At 35.0% G+C, this 23545-nt stretch overlaps 1 protein-coding gene across 2 annotated transcripts in view; it reads right to left on the reverse strand.

Annotated features, from left to right (window-relative positions):
- Positions 1-578: 578 nt before the first annotated feature.
- LOC131681350 (activating transcription factor of chaperone) overlaps positions 579-23545 on the reverse strand; it is an 81685-nt gene continuing 58718 nt past the window's right edge. For both annotated transcript variants that reach the window (XM_058962106.1, XM_058962107.1), the window contains one exon: positions 579-2461. In XM_058962106.1, the coding sequence (XP_058818089.1) occupies positions 1509-2461 (953 nt within the window). In that variant the 3' untranslated portion in view covers positions 579-1508. The remainder of the gene's footprint in view (positions 2462-23545) is intronic.

The following is a 23545-nucleotide window of genomic DNA, read 5'->3' on the forward strand; positions in this document are numbered from 1 at the left end:
CAAATTTATTTTATTTTCATAGTAAAACGAAATAAATTACCAAACAATTTGGACGTTTTCAATCTGTGGGTGCCAGTACTTGTTTTAAAAATGCAAACAATTACATCTACCTGATTTGAAAAAAGTTATTCGAAAAAATGTACAAAAATTGATCAATATTCCCCCGTTGTACGGTAACTTGTTTTTATTGTAGGTTTCAAAATGCTAAAGATTCTCTCAGCGACTAGTCATCGAAAATTTCAAATTTGAGGATTTTGTTCCAAAAACATGGTTTTTTGACCTTGAGCTTGTGCGACCACCCCTGGCTGCTACTCCTTTATCGATCTGGACTAGCTGAAGCTGCACAGGGAATAAGTAGATAATTATGCTTGGGAGTAGAAACCAGAAAAGAATAAAATGATACAGTTACAATGTTATAGATTATGACTAGTTTTCGTTTTTCTCTACCTCGAAATGAACTTTTTTCTGTTGCGCCGTTCATGCACCGAGTAAAATTTGTGTGGCCAAAACGGACCGAGAAACAATTGGCTATAAACCCGTATCAAAGGACATTTTCGGATGTTAACTAATCGAATAGCTTCTGTTCTTCTTAACCCTTTTTATTGCACAATAAAACTCATAGATCCAGGCTAAGAAACGTTGAAATGATCTCAGCGATTGACGTTGGTATAGAGTACTTTTCAAACAATTCATAGCTATTTTTATCCATTTATGCTTTATAATGCAATTATGTTGGCATCAGTATGATCTTAATGATGCCATTTTCTTAACCATTAAGCTACATCGTAGAAAAAATCATTAGGCCGTCCTACTGTCTCTATCGAATCGTGTCCGATTCACTGTGAGTGGCTAACAAGCAGAGCCAGTGCTAGGGAAATAGAAATGTTCAGTATCCATCGTTAAGAAAATGCCACTTGGAATTAAGAAGATTTCAATTTTCTATTAAAATGTGCATGAATACCGCAGCCCAAGTAGAAAGGGATGCATTTGAATTTGAAATTTATTCTTCCACTTATAACCAACACAGTTTCACCCGAGAGACCAATCGAAAACGAACACATCAAAGCTTCGGTCACGCTTAGCGGACGTCATACGCGAGTGTTTCTTTTTACAGCTGATCTCTCGCAATGGTGAACTACAGAAGACAGCATTTATACGGCATTCATCAGCGATTCAATGTGTGGATTTTTATTGGATAACGATAATCGATTGAGCTACACACTTCACTAAAGACTACAGATTACAGCAATGCTACTTTTACAACGTACATTCGGCCAGTATGTTATCAGCTTACCCACTAAGTTTCTTGATTACAAGCTAGTAAAAGATTCTCAAACAAAATACACTGTCACGCATTGTAGTTTAGAATGAAGAATCGAAGAAAACAAAACTTACCCACTAGTTCACTTACAGATCTAATTGTTTGACAATGGAACGAGTTAATATGATATTAGAGAAAAAATCAAAGGTACTTAAGTATCTTCAAACTCCGTTTCTGAAAAAAGCAATTAGATCAAACCTTTCGCCTTGCAAACTTCGCGCATCAAACTTTTGAGATAGCGTATCTCGCGAGCGATGTCGGCAGATTGTTCCTTCAACTCTTCATTCTTGTCTCTCAGTTTGCCCTCTTCAATAAGAATCTCTTCGATCTCGGCCTTCTTTTTCTGGCGGTATCGTGTGGCAGCGTTCTTGTTCTGCTCCTTCTTGCGCGACTTTTTATCTTCGTGTCCGCGACCATATGCACGAGTGCGTTTCTTAGTTACGCCACCACCGGAGACTTTGGAACTTTTCTTGCCACTAGACGGACTCCACTCGTCGTCTTGATCACGGGAATACGCGGAACCACAGTAGGACGAGCTAGAATCACTCATCGGGCACGAGCTGGAAATGGAGCCGTCCTCGGAGAACGAGCAAGAATCGTCGTCATCGTTGCAATCGGGAAGATCTTTCGAACGAGAACGGATGATCTCGTCGACCAGTTCCAAATTGCGTGCGATGTTCTCTACCTCATCCACCGGCTGAAAACCAAAGCTGTCGGCCAGTTGATATTCTGTGGATACCGGCTGCTGCGGCTGGTTGATAGTTTGGGCCGAATTAACCAGCAAACCATTCATTGGGGCTCCGAACCCGTAGAACTCGGTGGCCGTGACAGGGACGACCTCCGGCTGGTGCTGCTGTTGTGGCGGGTGTGCAGACAACGGCAAAAACAGTGCCGGTTGCGGTTCCGACTGACCAACGAAGTTTGCCTCCTGTGGTGGTGTTTGTGGCGGTGTCAAATGAGTCAACTCGACGTTCTCATATACGTAATCAAATTCCATCAGCAGGTCCTCGGTGTTCTGCACTTTCTCCGGTTTTTGCTGGTGGGAGAATGGGCCGATTTCGGGACCGATGACCGGTGTAGGCGAGACATAGCTACCGCCCACCAGATGGGGCAATTTCAACTTCTCACCGAGCCATTGATCTGGAATGGAAAGAAGGGTGGAAAGGGTTAGTTAACTCAACAGAAGTTAGGAAGGTTTCATGGGTACTTTTTATTAATTCTTTAAAAAGGTTGGGACACATTAAGTCACTTTTTAATTGTTTCGTGTTTACAAATGCTGCCAAGTTTGAAGTGCTTGAAATTACTTTAAATACACAGGATTTAGGCAATAGATAGTTACATCAATGTCCTGATTAAAAAAACTACGAGTCCATGAAATTTGATTTCAATTCGTTGTGATGTAGAATACGGTTGCGTATGCAATGCGCATTCAGATAACTCACCTACCAACGATAGCTATCGCCTCTACAATACTGAGATTTTAAATATTAGACAATTTTTCGAAGCTGCTAATAAATGTCTTGGAATCTTGAAAAAAAACGGTTTTCACAACCTGACGAGCAAACACTTTACCACATGACTATACTGACAATTATATTATCCAGTAATCCAGCGACAAATTCCTACTCATTTGAAATGGCAGTTATTGCAATAAAATACAATATATTTTGTATAGAATTCTCAATCAGGCCGGTAATGTCTGAATTGTGTGATGAATACTTTCGGGCGTAATGCGAGTGCATGGTCAATTGAGGTTAGATATCGAGTTGTTCATCGTTACGAACGTGTAAAAAATACATGATTTTATATTATACACAATTTATACAAAAATAAATTCGTCAGAATAATTTTTTTTTTAATGAGATGAGATTTTTTTAATCAGCTCTTATCGATTTCAACTGCCGCTCAACGTCCTTTATGAATCGGTCGGGAACGTTCGACTCTTTCATCATTTTTATTTTGTTCGCTATGGTGGTTTTGATCGATGTGTCACGCTTCTTCATGGCTTCTTGCATGGCAGCATGTTCTTTCTTCGAGCGAAGCTCCAGCTCGCGACGCTCCTGCTCCTTCTGATTGATCTGGCGAACGATCTCCGCGCGATATTTCTCCCGAAGCTGCAAGAGTTTACGCTTACTCTCGATTTCATTTTGCTCCTGCTGTTTCAACTTTTCAACTGCTTTTTTGTGGTCCACATCGTCTCGGGCAATCTGCATGGCTCGCTCGGTTTTCACCGCTTCTAACTGTGCCGCTCGAGCTACTGCTATTTGTTGCTCTAATTCTCGTTTTCTGCGCGCGGCTTCCTTTTCGCGTCTTCGAAACTCTCTTTCTATGTGCTCCTGGCCCCTTCGTAAGTCCATATCATTTTTAACTGTTTTAGTATTTAGTAACTTCTGCTGGATTTTAAGCATTCGATCCTGTTCCCGTTCCTTTACTTCAGCTGCAATCTTCTTCTCAAAATCGAGCTTTGCTTGACGTTCATTACGCTGTCTAGTGTACTCTTGCACTTTCAACTCCGCAATACGTTGCTCTTCAAAGTCCAACTGTTTGTAGTACGCAGATAGTTCATATGCTTTTTTTAAATCTTCACGAATCGCGATAATGCGGTCAATTTTTTCCTTTTCTTTGCTTTTTTCTTTAGCTGCAATAGCCATCTGTGCTTGCTTCAACACTCGTGCCTCTTCCTCAATTCTCTCGGCTTCTTTAAGTTTCATTTTTTCTTTCTGTAACAGTTGATTGCGTATTTCTTCAGAATGAATTGTACTCAAATGTTTTGTCTGATCTCTCTTTTTTTCTTCCTCTTCTAGAGCTTTCTTATTTTCTTCTAACATAATTTTCTCCAGCCTGAGTTCTTCGGCACGTAGCTCTCGTTCTATTTCCTGCTTCTCTGCTATCTGGGCGTCTCTTATAATGTGACATTTAGCAGCAAGAATTACTCTATTTGCTTGCTGAACTTCCTCCTCTTGTTCTTGCTTTGCAATTAGCGCCCTGTCAATAATCTTTCGTGCAGCTCCATCAAACACAGGATCGTGCATTTCTTCTAGTACATTCCCTGCACATTTTGCTTGTCGGTCCCGATCAATTTCTTGCAGGCGTTTTTTTCGTTTCTCGGACTCATCCAACATGTTCTTCTTGTTCAACTCATTGAGCTTGAATTCATTGAGCTTATCGTCCATTGATTTCAGTTTTGCTTTATTTTGTAGCTTTAAATATTCAAATTTAGGCCACAAAACCGGAGCCATCGACATGTTTTGGCAGGGGATCGCTATGCTTCGGTAATCTAATGATTGGTAAAAGAGATTTCTCGTTGGTTCATATAATTATTAAAAGTTGTTTGTCACACAATTTATATTTAATTTGATTGATTTAATTTGCCTTTTCTTATAACATTTGACGAATTACTTTTGTTGGAATGCAATATAGTGCGTATTTCAAGTAATAACTCGCGTTCTCGACCGTTGCGTTCGACAACAAATACACGTCGTCATGGCTAAATTGTTACCTTGGATATATAGCGTTACGATTGTTACGATAGTGGATACTTGCAACGTTTTGTGTCTAAAGTAGATAGGGTAGCTAGTGGTAAGTAGGGTCAGCGGGGTAAGACGAATCAGGCGAGATTTATGTTGTTTTCGTTTTTGAAAGTGCACTACACCGATGTAGTCGGTGTTATACTCATTCAAATTTGAGTGTAATCAGTCTGTCTCTTTTTTGTACTACACCGGTGTAGCACTAGGTAAAAACGAAAACGCTTTAGATGGTGATTATGTATTAAGGTTTTTGATGTTACTGGCGGTTAGTGTACATATTTCATATCACCCTAATATAAAATGCGTTTGACATGAATATAAACAGAAAAAAAAGTTTTACTGAGTTGACGAGATTCTTTGCCGGCTCTCAATTTTAACATTATGAAGTGAAACTGCATTTCCTTGCTGTGATCTAATTTATAACGCACATTTGAGATAATTGGAAATTAATTACGTAACAGTTATCCAAATGCATCACTGCCCATTAAAGCATAAGAGTCCCATATTAAAAAAACAGCAAACCGAGAAAAACGCTGTAAAAGATTTATATTTTCATAGAGCCTTATGGATATAACAACCATGTTCTGGTATTTTTTCGATATTTTCTGAACAATTCTTGGTAATCTTAATTGTGCACTGTAATTCAGTGGTAATACAGAATACAACCCAACAGCTAACCCATTCTCGACAAAAAGCCATATGCTTTGATGGCCAGATTAGTGGTTGCTAATTGAGGAATGATCCATCTGAAAATCTCTAAAATCGTGACCGACCATCTTAGATTCCGATGAAACTTCACAGGTTTAACCGGCATGGAAGACTAAACATTTTCCACAGTAAATAAGATTATTTTGACTCAAGCGCAATTTTTTAAAAGGGCGTAGACGTTTCTACTTGCAATAATTTCAAATTTTTTTGTTAGATTGCACTAATTTATGCAGTAAAACTTTCTGAGAAAGAGTTACAGGTAATGAATACTTCTGCACGAAAAAAATACACTCAGAAAAAAAATTTGTGTCAAAAATTCATGATAAAAATTCAATTTGCAAAAAAAACATTTTTTCTGATTTTTTATATTTTGTCAAAAAAAACTAAAGAGAAAAGAAATATTTTTAATGTGACTTCATGATGGAGAAATTATCAGCACAAAAGTTTTTCCAACAAAAACTTTATACATGTATTTAAATTTCATGCTAGTTGACATACAAAACTGTATTTTTGTTACAGAATATAATTCTAAGTATCATTTTAAATCAAAATGCATTTGACAAATGTTTTCCAAAATGCGATAGTGTTCGCGATATTTGGAATTTTGCTCCAACAAAAACAATTAATTCATGTAATTATGTCCTTTTTAAAAGTTGTTTGCGTTACCCCACCATAAATTGTCAAAAGTCTAATGTTTATCGTTTTAAAGACATAAATGAAGCTTTTTCGGTGTATTTAGATCATGGAGAAGCTTTTAATAAAAAAGTTTTCCTAACAATAACTTTTGACAAATTTTTATGATTCATGCTATTTGCAGTCAAAAGTAGAATTTTATTTATGAATACGATTCTAAACGCCATTTTAAATCAAAATGCTTATAACAAAAAATTTCTGAAATGTAGTTCTCGAGATATTTTAAATTTTATTTTAACAACACAATTATTTTGTTTTATCACGACTTTTTCAGAAGCTATTCGCGTTTCTCCAGCAACGACAATTAGCTTTTCGAAAGGCCCATAATATTTCCTATAACTTTCCCATTGACATCAAGGCGATATTGAATGCTACATGAAAACAACCAAAATATAATTCAACTATATATTTAATCAAAGACAATAATAATTTAATTTAATCATCAGACCCTTCGGTTTTGCTGATAATTTCTCCATCATGAAATCACATTAAAAATATTTCTTTTCTCTTTAGGTTTTTGTTGACAAAATATAAAAAATTAAAAAAATGTTTTTTTTGCAATTTGAATTTTTATCATAAATTTGTTTTTGTGAAAAATGACACATTTTTTTTCAGTGTTTATTTTTTTCGTGCAGAAGTATTCATTACTTGTAACTCGTTCTCAGATAGTTTTACTGTATAAAATAGTGTAATCTAACAAAAAATTTAAATTATTGCAAGTAGAAACGTCTACGCCCTTTCAAAAAATTGCGCTTGTATCAGAATATTGCAATTGCCAGAGAAGATCGTGGAGATTCATAAGCCGTACACAAATGTAAAGTTTCGTTCGAATAGACGATGGTCATATTTTGCGGTCGGCCGGTTTCTCATGGAATCCCTCTCAATTCAGAGATAATTGCTCTGCAATGTTTTACTCTATAGTTGCGAGAGAGATGATTTGGTAATTTATTGTGGCCAACATCTTGAAATATGTTTAAATACGGCAATTAAATTTCATTTGTGTTAAAACTATGTAATATAAAAAAACAAACAACTCTGGGTTCACGTCTTAACCCAAGCTCCTCTGTTGTTTTCTTTTTCAAGCGGACACGGCGACCGGTTGCTTACGACAACCGTTCAAGTTGCTTCCGTTGTTGAGGATGCGTATCACGAATGTGGTTAATGTGATTCTACATCTCGTACGAACTCAATGGAAAGTATGCTTCCGAGCTAGTTTTTGTTTACTACTTTGAAATTCCAATTGGAGACATTAGTTTTAAACATATACTCCAGTAAATTCCTAAGCTATGATGTTATGCGATTGGTTTTAATTCGAGGGGTTATGGAGATCGTAAATTCGCGGTACAGTTGGTACGCTCGAATATTTACAACATTATTGCGGTATGATGTTTTACGGGGGATAAACAAAACAATGATTGAAAAAACGACTACACAGGTGTATCTAATTATTATTTTATAAAAACATATAGTCACTGCATAATTGATTACAATAAAGAACCAAGGTAATTGTCTGTTCAGTTTTTTCAAGTTACAATTTTTGGGACCGTTCATAAACCACGTAGACCGAAATTTGAGAACTTTTAACCCCCCCTAGTAGACCTTACCCGAGCAGAAGAAAATAACTGCGGAATACTAAATTTAGGTATCAATACCAACGACTGTTTACCACAATATCGTATTAATGAGCTCTACATAAGAGGTAAAATACCAAAAAAAATAACACAGATATGTTCTACAAATAACTATTTGATAATAAAACGAGTTATTATAATACCTGAATAATAATAAAACATTTTTCAACTTTCCAGTAACAAAATTCACTCTATGGAGATATTCAATAAGGTATTGATTTGGTATTTAAAAAAAATCACTGGAATACATAAATAATACTAAAACAAAGTATTATACCTCATTGAGGTATTAAGCAGGTATTGAAAAATGTTTCTTCAATACCTGCATAATATCTCAATGAGGTATAATAATCAATTAATACCATGTTTTGGTATGAATACCAAAAAATAGTATGCTCGGGCTATTGCCCAGTTATTTTCTCCTGGTCGGGTAGTAGACTTTTACCAACCCCCTCCCCCCGCCAAAAGTCTACGTAGACTTTTAATTTTTTTTATTCGCAGGAAATGTGAATTTAGCAAGAAGCACATTATAATGTTCAATTAAAAATAAGCGTTCAGATTTATTTCAAGCTTTTTAAATATTAAAGAAAGATTTTTCACATTGGTTTTTTGTCAATTAATACCGATTGAAGGTGCTTTCCAACGTTTGTGTAGCGGAATACTTCTTTTCAAGGTTAGTCACTCAAATATATGTATAAAGATACATTGCTATAACTAGCTTAAATTTTGGCCGCAGTGCGACCTACACCAACAACGCAGAATTGCTAAAAACTTTTTGAGCCTTACTGGTGCATTCAAAATTGTTAAATTATAACAACCAATTACAAATTAATACTGTCGATGTGTACTATCATCTAGCCTAAAATAATAAACCAAACATGCACACAAATTTAACTTTTCGTGAACAAATTTCAATATTTCTAAGATAATAAGATAATCTAAATTGCCTTATTTTATTAAGGGAACGAAGCTATTTAAATCTTCCCAAAAATATTTATATTTCTTATGAAATTAATAGCCGTATCACCTTAGAGTATTATCGCAAAGTATCAAAGTTTAACTCCGAATTTTTTTCGAAGATAAATATAGTAGAGCCGGTTTGCACGGAGTTGCATAGGGTCAAGACGTAAAATTTAACACTCGGAATACCAAGGGGGTAAAAAGTTACGCGGACTACCAAGGGGGTCTAAAAAAATGGGAACGCTTACTTTGACCGGTCATATCTCAGCCGTTACATAATCGATTTTAAATCTGTCTTCACCAATAGAAAGATATGTCTTTTGTGAATACGTCAAATTAAAAAATATAAGAATAGAGTTGTCTACCGTAAGTTACAGTAAAAAGAGTATAACAAAGTCAGTGAGAAAAAAAATGGGAACGCTTCTTTGACTTGCCATATCTTAGCTGTTTGATCACCAATTTTAATTCTTTCTTCACCATTGGATAGGTAAATCTTTTATAAAAACAGTGAACAAAGAATGATGGAAATCAAATTTGTATATCTGAAGTAATTGTAAAAACAGTAATTGAGAGTCAGTACAGAAGAAATGAGTTTTTCTGTTCAAACAATCGTATCACGACCGTTTGTCAACCAATTTCAATTTTCCTTACACCAATGCAATCCTTAGAGCTTCTAGACTTGTAATATATGCAATAAATAGTAGATTTTCAAAAATTACTATACTTTTTCGAGTTTTTAGGAGATAGGATTTTTACAATGTACGTGGCATACGGTTGATTGAAATTCTTTGCGACTTGTTAGTTTTACGGTTTGAAAATTACCTGTTTACTCAATAGTTCTACATATTATACATGTATATTATTATATCAAAATGTTTGCACGAACGTGGAGAAACACATTATTGTATGTAAGTTACTAAATAATAGAGTATGTTAGGACGATTCAGTAAATACGAAAAAGTTCAGAATTTTAAAATATTCATCATATAACTTTAAATTTGAAGCGATGACCTATACATTTTAATACACCAGTCGATTGTAATTGATGGCGGCTACAATTTCTGAAAAAACACATTTTTATATTTTCTCAAAAAATAGCCAAAAGTACGTAGAAGTACAGAAATTTCATTTAGTTGGCAAATAACGTCGAATTCAAAGTGATGGCATATACCTTTTTATATACCAATCGATTATAATTGATTTTGGTTACAATTTCTGAAAGAACGATTTTTATATTTTCTCAAAAATAGACAAAAGTACGTAGAACTACAGTAATTTCATTTAGTTGACAAATAACTTCAAGTATTCAAAGATATCACCTATGCATTTTATACACCAATCGATTGTAATTGATTTTGGCTACAATTTCTGAAAGAACATATTTTTATATTTTCTAAAAAAATAGCCAAAAATACGTATAAGTACAGAAATTTCATTTAGTGGGTAAATAACGTCGAATTTTAAGGGATGATTTATACTTTTTTATACACCAATCGATTGTAATTGATGGTGGCTACAATTTCTGAAAGAACACATTTTTATATTTTCTCAAAAAATAGACAAAATACGTAGAAGTACGAAAATTTGATTTAGTTGGCAAATAAGGTCAAATTCAAAGTGATGACTACACTTTTATATATACCAATCGATTGTAATTGATTTCGGCTACAATTGTTGCAAGATAAACTTTTTATATTTTCTTAAAAAAACGACAAAAATACGAAGAAGTACAAAAATTTCGTTTGATTGACAAATAACTGCAAATTAAAATGACCTACACTATTTATACACCAATCTATTGTAATTGATGGCGGCTACAATTTCTGATAGAACAATTGTTTATATTTTCTCAAAAATTAGTCAAAAATACGTAGAAGTACGGAAATTTGTAGTTATGTGCCAATCAGACGAAATTTCTGTACTTCTACGTATTTTTGTCGTTTTTTTGGGAAAATATGAAAAGTTTATCTTGCAACAATTGTAGCCGAAATCAATTACAATCGATTGGTATATATATAAAAGTGTAGGCCATCACTTTGAATTTGACCTTATTTGCCAACTACATCAAATTTCCGTACTTCTGCGTATTTTGTCTATTTTTTGAGAAAATATAAAAATGTGTTCTTTCAGAAATTGTAGCCGCCATCAATTACAATCGATTGGTGTATAAAAAAGTATAAATCATCCCTTAGAATTCGACGTTATTTGCCCACTAAATGAAATTTCTGTACTTGTACGTATTTTTGGCTATTTTTTGAGAAAATATAAAAATTTGTTCTTTCAGAAATTGTAGCCAAAATAAATTACAATCGATTGGTGTATAAATTGCATAGGTGATAGCTTTGAATACTTGAAGCTATTTGTCAACTAAATGAAATTACTGTAGTTCTACGTACTTTTGTCTATTTTTTGAGAAAATATAAAAATTGTTCTTCCAGAAATTGTAACCAAAATCAATTATAATCGATTGGTATATAAAAAGGTATGGGCCATCACTTTGAATTCGACGTTATTTGCCAACTAAATGAAATTTCTGTACTTCTACGTACTTTTGGCTATTTCTTGAGAAAACATAAAAATGTGTTTTTTTAGAAATTGTAGCCGCCATCAATTACAATCGACTGGTGTATTAAAATGTATAGGTCATCGCTTCAAATTTAAAGTTATATGATGAATATTTTAAAATTCTGAACTTCTTCGTATTTACTGAATCGTCCTAACACACTCTATTATTTAGTAACTTACATACAATAATGTGTTTCTCCACGTTCGTGCAAACATTTTGATATAATAATATCCATGTATAATATGTAGAACTATTGAGTAAACAGGTAATTTTCAAACCGTAAAACTAACAAGTCGCAAAGAATTTCAATCAACCGTATGCCACGTACATTGTAAAAATCCTATCTCCTAAAAACTCGAAAAAGTATAGTAATTTTTGAAAATCTACTATTTATTGCATATATTACAAGTCTAGAAGCTCTAAGGATTGCATTGGTGTAAGGAAAATTGAAATTGGTTGACAAACGGTCGTGATACGATTGTTTGAACAGAAAAACTCATTTCTTCTGTACTGACTCTCAATTACTGTTTTTACAATTACTTCAGATATACAAATTTGATTTCCATCATTCTTTGTTCACTGTTTTTATAAAAGATTTACCTATCCAATGGTGAAGAAAGAATTAAAATTGGTGAGCAAACAGCTAAGATATGGCAAGTCAAAGAAGCGTTCCCATTTTTTTTCTCACTGACTTTGTTATACTCTTTTTACTGTAACTTACGGTAGACAACTCTATTCTTCTATTTTTTAATTTGACGTATTCACAAAAGACATATCTTTCTATTGGTGAAGACAGATTTAAAATCGATTATGTAACGGCTGAGATATGACCGGCCAAAGTAAGCGTTCCCATTTTTTTTACCCCCTTGGTATTCCGAGTGTTAACGAGTGTTTAAAGATTTTTAAATCAGTGTAAATGATTTTAAGAGAAACTGATTAACTCGAGTAAACACTTTGTTGTAGAAGTTTAACTACACTACTGCTTTAACCATCGAAATTATTAAATAAAAATAAAAAAATTAATCTACTTATTGTTAAAAATCGGGTGTTTTGTTGTTACAATGCTTAACTTTGAACATTTTTTAACTTTTTATGGTTCATGCATTTAATGGTCCATGCATGTCTGCTAACTAGTGGTGCTTTAGATGATTTCACAGTCAAAATCTTCCGACGAGAGGAATTTTTGGCGATCGTCTTTGGAACTGTCATTTTGTATTATTCCCAGATCAAAACTATATCAAAATATACGCAAGAAACAAAAACGTGTGAGGTTGTCCAAAAAAAATCGTGGGTTCTGGGTTGAGTGGTCGCTTAACGAGTAGTTACCTCAATAGTGTACTAGCTCTGAAGTTTCTGCATAAATACTGAATAGACCGATATTTTGAATACAACTCTCTTTAAATCCCATTCATAATTAGTAATACGAGAATAACAAAAAATAAAAGTCTACGTAGACTTTTTCAAAGACCCCCCTCCCCCCTCGTAGACAAACGTAGACTTTTGCCAGACCCCCCCGTCCCCCCTATGAGTCTACGTGGTTTATGAACGGCCCCTTTCAGCTATTTCAGAGGTAAAAACCAATATTAATCCACCAAGTGGTGCAATTGCACCTTTCTCATTTATCCAAACTATGATTCATTAGCTGGTTTTGTTCAATAGAATTTTGAAAATGTCTATTACATTCTTATTTCACTAAGCACGACTACCACGAAAGTAGACGCAGACTCACTTTAAACAAAAAAGTATAGGAGAGACCGGGGCTAGTTTGGGGTGTTTCCATTTTTTACCGCTTTGATGTAGATAAATCTTGCAAAATAGAACATGTGGCTGTAGCCAACATCCCTGAATTTTATCAGTGTTTGTTGCATTGTCTTTGTTTTTAAAGACAAAAACGTGTGACACGGAAATCCCGCCAATTTATCCCGGCCCCGGGGTAAGATGGCGGTATGTATGAATACGCCAGAAAATGGAGATTCAATTATATCAAAGGTTCATGCTGAATGTCTTTTCAATAAAATTGTATATTAACCGACGATTGCAAATATATTTCAGTCTCAATACCTCGGCATTTTACTTTGACGCGTATTCCATATTCAAAAGCATATTTTCAAAATTCTTCAGGCGATTGGCCGAACTGTCGAAGGTCCCAAATTGTCACGAACGGAAAAATACGGTGGGAAAATCACGGGCCGGAAACTGTACACACAGAGATGCCGACGAAACCTCATTGTCTCACCATGGATGATGGAGCTTACATCAAGACGGACTTCCGGCAGCTCCCGGCGCTACTGTGCTTCTCCGCTCAGCACAAGTTTGGTGTTCCGGAGGAAGTAAGAAAGCAGAAACTAAACTAAATACAAGATTTGGCAAGTGATCTGCTCATGTGGCAAACGGAGTGCGGCCGTTCGTGACAACCGGGACTGTAAACGGGGAGTTCTACCTCAAGGAGTGTCTACAGAAGTGTTTGCTTCCTCTGTTAGAAGCAACACCCTACTATCTCCTGGCTGAATATTGTCTCATGTTACTAATTCAAATGTTGTCCTGAAGTGGTACGAAGCCAACGGGGTCACTTTCGTACAAATGACTTGAACGCCCCAACGCACTGGAACTAAGGTCCAAGGGCACTTATGAAACAGGCACTACGGAAGCATCCCAAGGAGGTCAAATCTGAGGAAGACGTGAAGAAAAAGTGGGTTTCCGTACAGAAGAAGCTGCAGCCAGATGTTGTATAGAGCCTAATGAGTAAAGTAAAGCGTAAGATGCAAGCTTTCGGTTATGGTATTGAAATTGAATGAAATAAATATGTCAAAAGCTTATTAACACTCGGAATACAAAGAGAGTAAAAAGTTACGCGGACTACCAAGGGGGTCCAAAAAAATGGGAACGCTTACTTTGCCCGGTCATATCTCAGCTGTTACCTAATAGATTTTAAATCTGTCTTCATCACTAGAAAGGTATGTCTTTTGTAAACACATTGAACCAAAAATATAGAATAATATGGTTGTCTACCGTAAGTTATAGTGAAATGAGTAAAACAAAGTCAGAGAAGAAAAAAATGGGAACGCTGCTTTGACTGGCCATATCTTAGCTGTTTGTTCACCGATTTCTATTTTTTCTTCAGCATTGGATAGGAATATCTTTCACAAAAACGGTGATCAAAAAATAATGGAAAACAAATTTGTATATCCGAAGTAATTGTAAAAATATTAATTGAAAGTCAGCACAGACAAAATGAGCTTTTCAGTTCAAATAATCGTATCTCAGCCGTTTGTCAACCATTTTCAATTTTTCTTACACCAATAAAATTCTTAGAGCTTCTAGATTTGTAATATATGCAATATCAATACATATTACCAAAAAAATACTGTATTTTTTCGAGGTTTTAGGCGATATGGTTTTCACAATGCTCACCGCACAAGGTTGTTTGAAATTTTATCCGCCTTGTTTAGTTTTACGGTTTCAAATGTAACATGTTTACTGAATATTTCTTCATATCGCATATGGATACTATTATATCAAAACGTTTGCACAAGCGTGGAAAACATTTTGATATTATAAGTTACAAAATAATGGTTTAGAATTTTTAAAATATTCGTCATATAACTTTAAATTAAAAGCGATGACCTATAGTTCTTTATACACCAATCGATTGTAATTGATGGCGGCTACAATTTCTGAAAGAACAAATTTTTATATTTTCTCAAAAAATAGACAAAAGTACGTAGAACTACAGAAATTTCATTTCATTGGCAAATAACTTGAAATCCAAAGCGATGACTTATACTTCTTTATATACCAGTCAATTGTAATTGAATTTCGGCTACAATTTCTGAAAAATAAATTTTTATATTTTCTCAAAAATAGACAAAAATACGTAGAAGTACAGAAATTTCATTTAGTTGAAAAGTATCGTCGAATTCAAAGGGATGAGCTAAACCTTTTTATGTACCAGTCGATTGTAATTGATTTCGGTAACAATTTCTTAAATAACAAATTCTTATATTTTCTCAAAAAATAAACGAAATTACGTAGAACTACAGAAATTTAATTCAGTTGGTAAATATCGTAGAATTCCAAGCGGTGACCTATACCTTTACATGCACCAATCGATTGTAATTGATTCCGACTACAATAACTAAACTTACAATTTTTATATTTGCTCACAAAAATAGACAAAAATACACAGAACTACAAAAACTTCATATAGTCTATTTTCTGAGAAAATATTAAACTGTGTTCTTTCAGAAATTGTTTGCTGAAATCAATTACAATCGATTGGTACATGTAAAGGTGTAGGTCACCGCTTTGAATTCGAAGTTATTTACCAATAAAATTAAATTTCTGTACTTCTACGTATGTTTGTCTGTTTTTTGAGAAAATATAAAAATTGATTGTTCAGAAATTGTAACCGAAATCCAATTACAATCGATTGGTGTATAAAGATGTATAAGTCATCGCTTTGAATTCCAAGTTATTTGCCAATGAAATGAAATTTCTGTAGTTCTACGCACTTTTGTCTATTTTTTTGAGAAAATGCAGGAATTTGTTTTATTTCAGAAATTGTAGCTGCCATCAATTACAATCGATTTGTGTATAAAAAACTATAGGTCATTGCTTTAAATTTAAGGTTATATGACGAATATTTTAAAAATTCTGAACTTCTTCGTATTTACTGAATTTTTCCTTATGCACTATTATTTTGTAACTTACAAAGTTGTGTTTCTCCACGTTTGTACGAACATTTTGAATATTTTTGCGTATTACAATATCCATATGTAATACGCAAAAATATTCAGTAAACGTGTTACATTTCAAACCGTAAAACTAAACAAGACGCAAAAAATTTTAACCGGACGTGTGCCACGTGCATTGTGAAAATCAAACCGCCTAAAACTTCGAAAAAGTGTAGTAACTTTTCAAAATCTACTATCTATTGCATCCATTACTAATCTAGAAGCTCTAGGAATATCATAGGTGTAAGGAAAACTGAAATTGGTTGACAAACGGCTGAGATACGATTATTTGAACTGAAAAGCTCATTTTGTCTGTACGGACTTTCCATTACTATTTTTACAATTACTTCGGATATACAATTTTTTTCCATTATTTTTTGATCACCGTTTTTGTGAAAGATATTTCTATCCAATGCTGAAGAAAAAATTGAAATCGGTGAACAAACAGCTAAGATATGGCCAGTCAAAACAGCGTTCCTATTTTTTTCTTCTCTGACTTTGTTTTACTCATTTCACTATAACTTACGGTAGACAACCCTATTATTCATTTTTATCTTTGCGATATGATTACGAAATACATACCTTTCCAGTGGTGAAGAGATATGACCGGTCAAAGTAAGCGTTCCCATTTTTTTTTGACCCCCTTGGTATTCCGAGTGTTAATGGATTATATTTTATTGTCGTAAAGTTTGTAAAGGATTCACAATTTTCTAGAACTTTTTTCCGTAATGCAATTTGATGTGGGACACCCTATGCCTGATGATAATGCCTGAGGGTAGTAAATTACCCTTGAATGTACAACTCCTGTTAATCCCATGTTAATATTGATCAATACCGGCACCGGCCAGACCCGAACGTACTACAAGTATCAGCCTGTTAGTAGCAATAAGGATTCGATTAAAAATTGTGCTGTATATTACCCGCTATTCAACATTTCAGTTGTCTGGGCGTCCGAGCAACAAGACACAAACAAAAAACCTGTTTTAATCCACCTAGCGGTGCAATTGTGCCTTTCTCAATCATGAACACGAGAATATTTAAGTTGTTTATATTCATTAAAAGCTTTCAAATGCATATATTACATTTTATTATTATACATGACATGACAACTGTATACAAGAAAAGAAATCATTATTCGAGTTCTAAAATTATGTAAAAAAAACAGCCACGGTAATATTGAACTGAAAAAAAGGTGCGAAATCGACAAAAAGTCGATTTTCATAAACAAAAAAAAATCGTGATAACATAGAATCTCGACGTTTCATGCATTTTAAAGATGTTTGGCATCAAAAATACGAATTCGATTTCTGAAATTGCATGGGGTCCCCCCCTTGAAAAAAATGTTGTGTTCCTGCTTATATGGGAATTTCATATGTGACCGGACGGTTCAGTCTATATTTCCGGAACCATATAAGCGATCCGTGCGAAATTTTACATACATCTGTGGGGATAATATAGCTATCATTTGGGATTAAGTTTGTGGAAATCGGCCCAACCATTTCCGAGAAACTGATATGAGTTTGCTAGTTTTGAAAGATGGCTGCTTTTCCCAGGCACTTCCGGAACCGTCTATGGTGGTCAATGTAGTCAACGAAAGTTTGGTTGGCCGTCGGTGATCTAGAAGTGCAAATTTAAGTTGTGTGAGAGACATTTTAGCGAAATTTTTACCTTTTTTGCTTTCATCGGAGTATCGGTTTGAATCACAATTTGCTATGTGATCGCACGCCACAACCCGTAACTACGGAACCGGAAGTCGGTTCGGGATAAAATTTAATAGCCATTTACGGGGACGCAACATCTTTCATTTGAGACTAAGTTTGGTTGATTCGGTCTAGCCATCTCCGAGAAACCGATGTGACTGTTATTCTGAATCTGGATACTTCCGCCGGGGCTTCCGGAACCGATGATGGTGGCCAATGTGACCAAAAAGACTTTGAATGGGTGTTAGTGACCTAGTACTACAAATCGAAGCAGTTGTGGTCACATTTTGGAAAAAATTTCACCATTATACATTAATTGCAGAATTTATTAAAATCGACATTTTCTACGTGATCGTACTCATCACCCTGTAATTCCGGAACCGGAAGTCGCATCCATTAGAAATTCAATAGCAGCCTATGGGAACGTTGCACTTTTCATTTGGGATTAAGTTTGTGAAAATCAGTTCAGCCATCTCTGAGAAAAGTGAGTGAGATTGTGTTCGCGTACACACACAGACGCACATACACACACATACATGCACGCACATATACATACACACACAGACATTTGCCGAATTCGACGAACTGAATCGAATGGTATATGTCACTCGGGTCTCCGTTAAAAAGTCGGTTTTCAGAGCAATTGCAATACCTTTCTATTGAGAAAGGCAAAAAGAACAAACACCAAATAGTTTCGAAAAAAATAATCGATGGTAGTGTACAAACTGAGGCTACAACTAAAAAACTACCGATGGTATTAGCGAAGAGAACAGAAAATAAATTAAGCGGCCTAAAATAATAAAAAAAAAGAAATTCTCAAAGCCCCTCTCCCCTCATATTGTGACAAATGTCCAAATTTCACATCATTTGGACAATTCTAGACCCCACCCACATCGCTTGAAATTTTTGAAAATGGTACTATGGGGCCATGCATAAATGACGTAGCATTTTGGGGCGTAGGGAGGGTATACCAAATTTGTGACGAAGTGTGACGAGGGGGAGGGTAGGGTCAGAAATTGCGCGACGTAAGTTTAAAATTTTTTAACGGGCATCAAAACCCATTGATTAGAGAAAAAATTCAATGTTTCTCCATTCACCACGCCCCCCCCCAATTCAAATTCACACAAATTACTTTTCATGTGGTTTTTCATGAGGTAAATTTTACGATTCGCGGACTTACAAGCTCGCAAAAATACGAAAAGATTCAGTCTGCGGATTTAACTTGCTACATTAGTTAGCTAATGTTGCTAACTAGTAGACTTACTTTGGTAGCTGAATTAAATTTTCACTTCGGATTCAAGCAAACGAAATTTAGTTATTTAGATTAACGTATGCTTCTTAGAATCATTGGCAGCTGCAGGATTGTGAACTGAAAGAACTTCTCTACATGCTCCCCTTGACATATAAAATTCAAAAGAAAACTATCAACACTATATTTGTCGTTTTAGAAATGTTGTAATGTCGAATATCTGTAAACTGTCTAGCCTAGTTAATTAAGTTTTTTCACAGAAAACAATCCAAGAATATCGAGGGTAGTGTACAAACTGATTGTACAACTACCAATTCTATTAGCTAAGGGAATAGAAAATCATTTTGAGCGACCTAAAATATGCATTACCTGTACCGAAAACATTACTTTGCATGACGAGCACATTAGCAATTTCAGGCGCGTGTCATTAGTTATTAATATAACTACTAGAAAAAGAAGCAAACAGTTACGAATAGATTAGAAGAATGATTCGAAATTAGGTTACTAATTTAGAATAATAAATTAGTAAGTCTAAAATACGTAGGAACTGAAGAAGATAGTTATGTTTTTGTCGCTTCTTATGACATGGGAGCAGGAACCCAGGGTATCAATTGTTAGCATCTGCCTTCGGATGGCACACGGCATCTAGTTTGGGTATGTCCGGAGCTAGGGGGGGTTGGTTTGAGGACTACTCCCACTACTACGCCACTGAAAATGGGTACACATGTTTCATGAGATTATTATAAGTATCCTCAATCGATTCTTTGGACTTTTTCACATAAGAAATACCAATTTTGGTCAGCCGAATACAACTCTTGAATATAAACTAAAACAAAAAGAGGATTCGGGACAAAATGAGCGTGATAGTGTACCGTGCGGTCATTGTAAATGCCTGAAATAAATTTTTCAAACTCTGTTACATAAAGAACACTTTTTTTGGTAAACTTTTTCCAGCCAAAAAGTTATGCGTACAGTGTGTCCCACATTTATACGTTCACCCTGTTTTTTCAGTATAACTTTTATTTCGTTCGAGTAAACTGCACCAAATTTTCAGCGTTTGTTTTAAAACTTAATCAACGATGTTTCTCGAAATTTCGAAGCCCTAGTGCGTTTTGTTCGTTTGTTATGTGGCGAAAAAAGTGGTGTCCCACATTTATACGTTCACCCTACTATTTTTTGGATAACTTTTTTTTCTATTCACACAAACAGCTCCAGATTGTCAGCGTTTATTTTAAAGCTTAATCAACGATTTTTATCGATGTTTGGAAACCCTGGTGCATCTTGTTCGTTTGTCATGGCAATTTAAGTGAAAAATGTGTCCTTTATTTATCCGTTCCCCTTATTTTCTCAGATTAACTTTTTTCAGTCAAACGTACTGTACCAAATATTCTAAGTTTATTTTGAAGCCTAATTTACGAAGTTTCTCTAAATTTGGAAGCTTTGGTGCGTTTTGTTCGTTTATTATGGCAGTTTAAGTGAAAAAAAAATGTTCCTGCATTTATACGTTCACTAAGAAAAAATAATTTTTCTCAAAAAATGCTTTATTTAAGTAATAATCCAGTAATAATTAACACTTCATGTAATAGTGAATCGAATTCCCATCATTTTTGAGTACAAGTTTCATTCGCTTCGGCATTTAATCATTACGATTTTTATATTTCTTGCACTAAGTTTGTTTTAGAATGATTTGATTGCTGTCTTGAACTTTACAACTGACGAATACTGCTTAGCGTGGTTATATACATCACGAACCATCATACTCGAAACATTTTCAGTCGGGATAACGTCTGGAGAAAGCGATATTTTAATGACCTTCGTTAGCGTTATCTCAACTCCATGTTGACACCAGCCACTTGACCACTAGTTTGTCTAATCCTACGAAAAATCTGTAATTTCAGACATCGTAATAAAAATTAAATGTCGCATTGAGTCCTCTTTTATGTTGGTCCCGATCTTCTAAAGAGGAGCTGCCGAAATACAGTGAAGTCCTTGGTCCAACGATTATTGACCACTAACAATTATTCCTTATAAGTATTCTGAATATTACTCTGGTTTGAATTTTGATTATTCCCACGTTTGTCGATACAGTGATGACCCGTTTTTATCAGTCCCTTTGTGAATTTTAAGCTGATGAAACGATGACATTGACAAAATTGGGACATATATTTTTCTTACATTTTCATGAACAGAAGCTCGTATAATATTCTTCCTTAGTCCCTAGATATAGCGTCATAACCCTTTCTGATTATTTAGTTTAATTTAAAAGGTCTAACAGTGCAAAATTTAAAATTTTGATTTTTGCATATTTCGGATCTCTAACATAAGAAAAATTTGCTCAAGAAAGGATTTTCTCTAAATCAACTTAGTTCGTCTGCTAGAGCCCATCAAACTAATAACTATCAATTTGCATATGAGGCTTACAAAATCGAGTCAAAAACAAAACAACAAAATCGGGAGTAGACAAAATCGGGGGCTGTTAAAATCGGGGGAAGATAATATCGAGTCTTCACTTAATTGCTGGAGGCTGGAAGATGAATTGGAAAATTCTTCAAAATTATGAATCTTCAAGATGACAAATTCTATTCTCCAAACGAATCGTTCAAATGAGTTACTAGAGTATTAAGGTTGAACAGAGAATGGGCAAAATCTAAAACGAAAAAAGCAGTACTGTAACAACATTCTACATAAGCTGATTGATTTTTATAAAAATCTAACACACGGTGTGGAAAAAAACTGCTTTTTTAGTGTTCGATTTTTGCCCATTCTCTGTCAAACCTTAAAGGGTTTTAAAGCAAGACAAGAACAATTTTCGTTACAAAGTCTACAAAGGACGTGAGAAACATTCATCTGTAGATTAAAAGGCGACGGAGTCCCTTAAATGAATGCAATCGGCTCGAGCCATTTAAAATAACCAGGCTCGATTGGTCGAACTATAAAAATAACTCTATAAAACTCAACAATCTGTTATCATTCAGTGCTGCACTTCATTTCTGAGAATTAGCAAAAGTAAAACTTTGGTTTTACTGTCTGTGATACAACTTGATAATCTGATCTAGCAAATTTCGTCGCCAAATCTTAGTGTACTCAATTAGTGTATTAATATCAATACTTGAAATTCATTTCGTTAGTCCGGTCCAACTACGCGTTCCCAAATCATTATTTCAAAAGCTTCAGTGATACTAATGCCGGCACCAATTCCTTATGTACTGAATTCTCAGATATCAGAGACTACAGTAGTATTAAAACGCACAAATACAAATGGTGGAAAGAATTTTGAACATGTTTGGTAGTCGTTATAAGAACAAATAGTCGGTGTTAAGTCAGACCGGACTACGTCGCAAAACATAAAAAATAAGATAATGAGAGCAATGGATAAAGAATTACGTCATCTACATTCGACTTTTGCCAGATTTGAAATATGTAACAATAAGCAAGAATTATGGCAAAAATAAATTTCCATTTATAATGTAAAGGATGCTGCGATTCAAACTATACTATAAACTCGTTTTTCTCGAAATCAATATTTTGTCACTTAATCCGGTCTGACTTAACACCGACCAAATAAGAAATAGACTCAGTTACACAATAAATGTTTCAAGCCCGCAATACAAAATATTTCGACACTATTTAAATATAGCAATTTACAATATTTCTTATTTTTTTCTGGCATCGTACTGCGTTCATATGCTTCTGCAGAGCGTAGATATTTTCTGGTAAGACAGGTTTCAACAACTTCAAATGTATAAAAAAACAAAGCATTGCGTAATTCTTATTTTTAGAGTCAACCCCAAAATGAAAACAAGCAAACTCATTTAGCATCGAAACTTTCACTGCAGTTTCCTGCACGGGTGCCATCATAATTTATTCAACCCTTCATATTCCAAACGGTCGCCGCCTTTCATTTACCTAAATCGATAAATTCTACATCACACATTTCCGCTCGTAACGTGTAGAGTCAAACTTTTCCGCTGTTGGCGCGATTGGGCACGCGAACGGTTTCGCCCCTCCTGCCAGGCACCTCCTCTGCTGCTGCTTGACAACCCGTCGATTCGTATCTTCATTGACACCAATCTTATCGCTGTTGGAGTGGTAATCCGTATCGAAATTTCAGATACAGCAATCGAAGGACTCCGAGTGGTGATAGTTTTCAAACAACTGCACTAGAACTCTCCCTGCAACGGCCTGTTTATGACTAACCCCACCAGTACCGGCCAATAGTCTACGGGTGCTATCACTCAAAGTAGCGATAAGCCATGTGCGTTCTTGAACCATATGCAAACATGACCAGACCGAAAAACCTTCAAGTTTGCCCAACATGTTCTCATTTCGCGTTGTGTGCTCTATTCTGTAGCGAGAACTCTCGTTCCAAGTCTATCGTCTTATCAGGGTGATTTGCGGAGATAATTCCGCGGTTCTCTTTACACCAAGGCAATTGGAAGCAATATTCCGCAATGAAT

The sequence above is a fragment of the Topomyia yanbarensis genome, chromosome 2, assembly GCF_030247195.1.
Source record: "Topomyia yanbarensis strain Yona2022 chromosome 2, ASM3024719v1, whole genome shotgun sequence".
NCBI lineage: Eukaryota > Metazoa > Arthropoda > Insecta > Diptera > Culicidae > Topomyia > Topomyia yanbarensis.